Source organism: Sinocyclocheilus anshuiensis, unplaced genomic scaffold (genome assembly GCF_001515605.1).
Source record: "Sinocyclocheilus anshuiensis isolate Anshui unplaced genomic scaffold, SAMN03320099.WGS_v1.1 scaffold996, whole genome shotgun sequence".
Lineage (NCBI taxonomy): Eukaryota > Metazoa > Chordata > Actinopteri > Cypriniformes > Cyprinidae > Sinocyclocheilus > Sinocyclocheilus anshuiensis.
The window spans coordinates 106,186-113,159 of record NW_015548233.1 but is presented as its reverse complement, the minus strand read 5'-3'; the positions used below and the strand labels follow the sequence as shown (position 1 = coordinate 113,159).

Below are 6,974 nucleotides of genomic sequence, written 5' to 3'. Positions count from 1 at the left end.
TTCCTATTTTTAGTTTAAAAGAAGTATACTAATAGCACACTTGAATAAACTTCTTTTTCGTAAGGGAAGCCAGATGTAATTATTAAAGTTAAGATCATGTTTCTAAAAAGTCTCATTTACCCTTTTATAGAAATATTTCCTTAATTTACAGTATAGGCATATTCATTTTTAAGTTACAGAATTGCAAAGGTACTGCATGCCAGCAATGATCCAGTTGTTCTGAAAGAGCAAGCACCATTTCCAAGTGTTGACAGCGAATCCGTAATCAGCACCACTTTGTTCCTCACAGTTGTCTTGGCTAAATGCCTGAGTATCAGACTGTAGAGATAAAAGACACCAGCTGCGACCGCCACCACTGAGAGCACAAGCCAAACTGAGGTCACATCCAGCCTCTGAATAAGACATTAAAACAGAAAAATCAAGTTGCTTAATGGAATGATTACAGAGAAATCATCTGCTCACCCCAATGTCATTCCAAACCAGTATGACTTATAATATATTTTTGATGAATGTCCTACTCTTTTCCACAGAATGGAATTTTATTACAACCAGGGACTCCAAAGCTCCAAAAAGGTCGAAAAACACCATCAAGGTAGTTCATTTGACTTGTATTGTGTTCCACAAAAAGAAAGTCATACTGGTTTAGAACAACATAAGAGTGAATGATTTTTCAATGGGTCATATAATTTTGAACAATTTGCTTCAAATTGCTTTTAAAACACAGTTTCTTACCATAATGTCACTTATACCCATGGTTTCAGTAACGTTAGACCTTAAACAATGGAAAAAAGTATATACATTAACATGAATTAAAGATATTTATAAAGCCATTCATTGATTTATATGAAAATCTGAGTTTAGATTAGCTAAACCTGTTTATAACAGGACAGATTATGAGACCTGATTATAACTGAACTGTTAATGCATTTTGCCTTTGTAGATCAGTAATGTAGTGATGATTCAGTCAAATTAAAAAATGTTTTTAACTTAATAAAACTAGTTTATTTAGAGAAGCACATTTCTAGGTTACCTATAATATATATGTTTTAAAAGTCTATGTTTCATATTAAAAAATACCACTTGTAACGTTACAAATTGAAACCCCAGTTTAAACCAGCAAAGGACCAGCATAAACCAGCAAAGCACCAGCTTAAACCAGCATCCCAGCGTCAAAACATACCTAACCAGCATATGCTGTTTTTTTCAACAGGGTGAAGTCTATCAGGATAGCTTCATGGCTTCATGTTCAAACCATTTGAGAAAAGCTCTAAATATATTCCAGCCTAGAATTAGCCAACGATTCTCATCCTAAATATGGATTATTGCAGGACTGACTAAGAAACAAACAACCAAAAAAATAAATAAATACATACGTAAATAATTTTCAGTCATTATTAACAACACTGAAATAACACATTTTAAACACAGAACTTCAAATCTACACAACTAGATACAGTCCACACAACTACAGTGCTCAAATGGTATTTATTCTTCATCACTTACCACTAGCATAAGCACCTCTGATGAAAACGTCTGTTTTTAGCATTAGGCATCAGTGGTTGTGATCGTCTTCACTAGTGTTTCTGCTCACTGCACAACTCTGAACAGCACACACACACACACACACACACACACATGGAAATACTGCAGGGTTTGAGTGCTTTTAATAGCTCACAGCTGAAGCCGTCCTATGTTGTATACATAGCCGCCTGAGAAACTGTTGTTGAGTTGGAAGTAAAGCTTAAAATGGCTTGAGTCTTTAAACTGAGACTGACTTTAATATAAACTGAGCAAACCCCAATTAATTACCCATTATTTGTACAAAAGCTTAAAGTTGACCTAATATTAATTTGGAGAACAACTGAAGAAAATCTACAATCTGACGTGTCTACATTTTTACAGATCACATCGCAATACTTTTCATTTATCAGCACAACACCAGTAACCAGTTTAAACCATGTGACTCTATTCCTGTCTTTAAGGGATGCACACCACTCGTGATGAATTATGCTGTGAAAAATGAGTTGTAATTAAACAAAGATTACTGGAGTATGTTTTACAACAAAAATACTATTTCACTCTTTCTATCTCAGATTTTCACTTTTAATTCAATGTGTTATTGCTGTTTCTTTGTAAGTAATTGTGAAATGTACTTGCAATTTCTGAATGAAAATGCAAATTGAAAGTAAATCCTACATCATTTTTTTTTCATTGTACATGTTCTTAAGTACAAGTTCTTGATTCATTGGAAGAAAAGGTGTAGCAGTCAGCTTTGATCATGTGCAAATTAGTTTTTTTTTTTAAATGTCACTCTCTGTATAATTTGAAGATTTTCTAAAATATGTTTTTCCTCTTAATGCAAAGATTCCCTTTACATGATTAGTTACTGATAAAACATGCAATTGTAACAAGCTTTTTTTTCGTAAAGAGATCTAATAATTCTAATGTTATATGATTGAAGATGGAACAAAATATTCCAACCTGAGTTTTATAGAAGCATTTGAGGGGTTTGGTAATTTTGCAGCCTCTTGTATACAAGCAACTGGAAAATTAAATTTAGCCAGAAATAAAGAATACTGTGATATTGTAAATATCTGAAGCACTTTTTTTTTCACTAACCAATGTTTAATATAGCAAAATGTTTACTGTCTATTAAATACAAAATGTTTTGCTTGTTCCAGATGGAGTATTGGTGATTATTGTAGAATTTTTGCTTTGGGATTAATGACGACCATGCAAGAGACATCTTTTTAAGGTATTCTATGTGGGGTTGAAACTACAAGTTTATTTTGGGCTATATATGCCTACATATTTATCCTCAGATTTAGCTTTACTATTACAAATAGAAGGTGTTATGTAACCTTTTATAGTAATTAGCTCATTTATGTTTAACTGAGGTCTAAACCTCTAGAAAACAGTTTATGCGATTAATTGCTATGGGAACTTTAGTAGCATGACCAGATATGAGTTATACTCTCTACGTAATTTTGAAACCTCCGTTTGTGTAGTTAAACAGCTATAATTATTTGTTTCTTCCTGCTTCGAAGTAACAAAATTGTAGACCAATCGCAAGACGCGTACCCGCTTGTCTCTGTAACTGACAGCAGTCTCGGCCAATTAGAAGGACCGCACTACACGCCCACAGCGATTAGACCCGCCCACACGCCAGACCTGCAGCGGAGAGAAGCTTCCCTGTTTTGTATCAAAAGGGATTGATTTCCTAAACAAACACGTTTTCTTCACATGGTGCCACCGCGTCAAGCGGGAGCTCTATAGTGTTGGTCATCAGTGCAGCGGCTGTGTTTATTAGCTATTACTGCTCATATGAGCGCCTGATCCGTCAGGTCTGAGCATGTCAGATTTCGAGGAGTTCGAGAAACAGCTGAACGAGAATCGACAAGGTACAGTAAAGACATCCGCGGTGTTCATGTGCTGGGTTGGCTGTGCTTTTATTGGTCAGTTTATAAAACAGCATGTCCCTCATGCACATAAAACAACGACTTTGATGAATAATGAATATATGATGCAAACTGTCTTAATACAGGCATTTTATAAACACCATAACACAAATACAGCCTTTTTATTTTTATATATAATATTTGAGCTGTTTGCAGTGTTGCCATCAAAATGTAAATGTTTAATTTACATTAGAACATACTCATTTAAGACTAAAGAATGTATTTATTTGCCTAGCCCTAGTTTACAATATTTCACACACATTTAAAGGTGGGGTAAGCGATTTTTCAAAAACGCTTTAGAAAACTGATTCGGGCCGACTAGCAAAACAAACTTGTAGCCAATCAGCAGTAAGGGGCGTGTCTACTCATGATGTGGAGGAGAGAGCGTTCAGTGCACGGGACGGACATTAGCCGAGCCGAGCGACAGAAAGATAGAGATGGCGGATAAAAAACAAAAGAGGAAAACATCTGCGGAACAAAAGAAGGCTTAAGGCAAGAATTAGGACCCGTGTAAATATCGGATCAGCTTTCCAGCGCTGGAGAGAACTCAAGGAGTGGAAGGCCTGCGATCGGACGCCGAGGTTGCTTTGTTTCTTCTCGATAGGTGAGTAACCCCGTGTCTGCGCCGCAACAGCTAAAAGTCTGTCTAGCACACTGACGACGCGAAAAAGTGACCGTTGAAAATCATTTTAAATTTGTGTCAATACGTCATAAACAGAACGCAGCAGCAGTTTTCTGTCAGGGATTTGTCGTGTCGTGCCGCATCCAGTGTAGACCATAGATATGTATATATATCTATATGGTGTAGACAGCATAACGGATTATAATGAGTTCCATAGTATTTTGTCGCGCCGTGCCACTCGCGTCCGGTGTAGACACGGTGTAACATTGGTTTTGCTTTGTTTCACAGAACTAATCGTTGCCTGGGTTGCATACGTATGTGTGGGGCGGAGCTATCAAAATAGGGGCGAGACCCTTTTGGGGTAGGGGCGTGTTTGTTTTGGTGATTTCAAATGTCAACATTGGCTACCAGAAATCTCTTACCCCACCTTTAAAGCCTTCATAGCGGCCTGAAAAAGTGAATATGAATATTAATTTAATTGCATAGTTGACAAAATATCAAAGCAAGTGTCAAATGCTATAGGATATCTTTTCTTCACTCTTCAAGATAATATTTGCTCAATGACTAATAATCACTGGATTTTTAGTGGAATTATGAGGTCAGTTCTCCTCAGATTCACACACAGGTGTCCAAGCAGAGGAACCACAGGTGTACAGAATCACATTAATTATCAACATGATATTTCACAATCCCACAGTTGTCACAATTCCTTGGCTGTGTTTGAAATGGCACACTAGCTTACTGCTTACTGCCCAGTACACAGTGCATACTGCCTTCTATTTTTTTTAAGAATAGCTGTGAAACAGTATACAATAAGCAACATGATGTTTCAGGGTTGTAGGCTACACATGACAAACACTGAACTTTAATTCAGCACAGCTGTGGAGGCTATTACCGTACAAATAAACGTGCTGACCATTCTTTTACAAAGGCTTGTTTGTTAATAGGGTTTCATACTAGTAAACAGTTCTATATTGCCCAATTGAATTCATTACATAATAATTAATGAACTTTACATTTTGAATCAACACTGAGCTGTCTTTAACTGAACAAAGATATTATTTTCTTTTTTGCAGTTAACTGGAAAAAGCGACATATAAGTGCAAATAATGATAAATTATGTTTACACTGTATTTTCTTTAGCAATAGGTTAAGAGTAAATAGTAAATAGTAGTTAGGATGCATATATTTATACCTCAGTAGTACATTATAAAACAGTATGCAGTAACATATTGTGTAAATTATCATATTTATTAAACTTATTAAAGCCCTCCCTACACCTACCGCTAACCAAAAAACACTGTATTATAAATGAGGCGTTTTATTTCCACTTTTAAAATATTTCCTTTATTTTTATTGAAAATAAATGCCTTTCCGATCTGATATGTGATGGGAAAAGGAAAAGACAGATTCAGGGCTCTAGAGGTCGTCTCTAGTTGCTGATCCACCATCTGGTCTGGATCCGGATGACTGCAGTGACCATCTGATCTAGTGGGGCAGTTGTGGCCTAATGGTTTTTACAGGAATTGTCGGTGGGTGGAGTGAATGTACAGCGCTCTCTTCCACCTTCAATACCACGACTGAGGTGAGACCCTTGAGCAAGGCAACAAGTACATGTAACAAGTACATTGGGTATTATGGGAAGTGTTCCCAGTTCCGGTTGACCTAATTATTGCAGCCTAACAATCTTTTACCACCATCTACCTTCCACTGCCTAAAAACAGCAAAGCAGCCTGCCTCAATTACTTCTGGCCTGTTGCACTGACACCAATAGTGATGAACTGCTTTGAGAGAATCATCATGAGTTACATTCAGACTTTCATTCCAGACACCTTGGATCTTCTTCAGTTTGCATATAGACCAAATAGGTCAACAGATGATGCTATCAACACCACAATACGTACTGTCCTCACACACCTGGAAAACAAGGGCAGCTATGTTCAAATGCTGTTTATAGATTATAGCTCAGCATTCAACCCGCTGGTTCCATCTAAGCTCACCAATAAGCTTTATGTCCTTGGTGTGCCACCCACCCTCTGCAGCTGGTTTCAGGACTTTCTAAAAGGCAGACCACAGACAGTTAGAATTGGGAATCACACATCCAAAACCATAATCATAAACACAGGAACTCTGCAGGGCTGTGTGCTGAGTCCCATGCTCTACACACTCTTCACCCATGACTGTGTAGCTTCCCAGAACAACACCAACATCATCAAATTCGCTGATGATACGATAGTCACTGGACTGATAATGGGAGGTGACAAGTCAGCATATGGTAGAGAAGTGGCCGACTTAGTGATGTGGTGTCAGGATTACAATCTCTCCCTAAATGTCAACAAAACTAAGGCGATTATTGTTGATATAAGGAGGAGGAAGGAGAAGCACTCAGCACTGTGCATTGGTGGGATAGCGATGAAGAGTGAGCAGTTTCAGATTCCTGGGTGTTCACATCTTACCTGGTCTCCCAATATTAAAGAACTGGTCAAGAAATCACATCAACGTCTGCACTTTTTTTAAGAGGCTGCTGAGGAAATTTGGCATGTCAAGACAAATCCTCAGCAACGTCTACAGGTTTGCGATCAAGAGCATCCTCACCAGGTCCATCACAGTCTGGTTTGGCTGCTGCACAGTACAGGATCGTAAGGCTCTGCAGCGGGTAGTGAGATCGGCCCAAGTCATCACTGGAACTGCCTTACCAGCACTAGACAGCCTTTACCAGAACAGAATCGCCAAGAGAGCCATAATACCATCAAGGACATTAGTCACCCACAGCACAGCCTTTTCACACTCCTACCATCAGGCAGACGCTAGAGGAGTGTTAAAGCCAGACCATCAAGACTGAGAAGCAGCTTCTGCCCTCAGGCCATTAGGTTGGTGAACGGCTGCCATCCACT

General features: G+C 38.1%; 2 protein-coding genes across 2 annotated transcripts in view; one reads left to right on the top strand and one right to left on the bottom strand.

The window, feature by feature from the left end:
• The window catches only part of dhrs7ca (dehydrogenase/reductase (SDR family) member 7Ca), a 6,087-nt gene extending 4,466 nt beyond the window's left edge, over positions 1-1,621 (bottom strand). The window contains exons 1-3 of the mRNA XM_016441839.1: positions 1,504-1,621; positions 733-772; positions 236-392 (exon numbers count right to left, since the gene is read on the bottom strand). Of these exons, the coding sequence (XP_016297325.1) occupies positions 236-392; positions 733-753 (178 nt within the window). The 5' untranslated portion in view covers positions 754-772; positions 1,504-1,621. The remainder of the gene's footprint in view (positions 1-235; positions 393-732; positions 773-1,503) is intronic.
• Positions 1,622-3,258: 1,637 nt separating this feature from the next.
• LOC107654657 (splicing factor U2AF 65 kDa subunit-like) overlaps positions 3,259-6,974 on the top strand; it is a 20,013-nt gene continuing 16,297 nt past the window's right edge. The window contains exon 1 of the mRNA XM_016441838.1: positions 3,259-3,401. Within this exon, the coding sequence (XP_016297324.1) occupies positions 3,353-3,401 (49 nt within the window). The 5' untranslated portion in view covers positions 3,259-3,352. The remainder of the gene's footprint in view (positions 3,402-6,974) is intronic.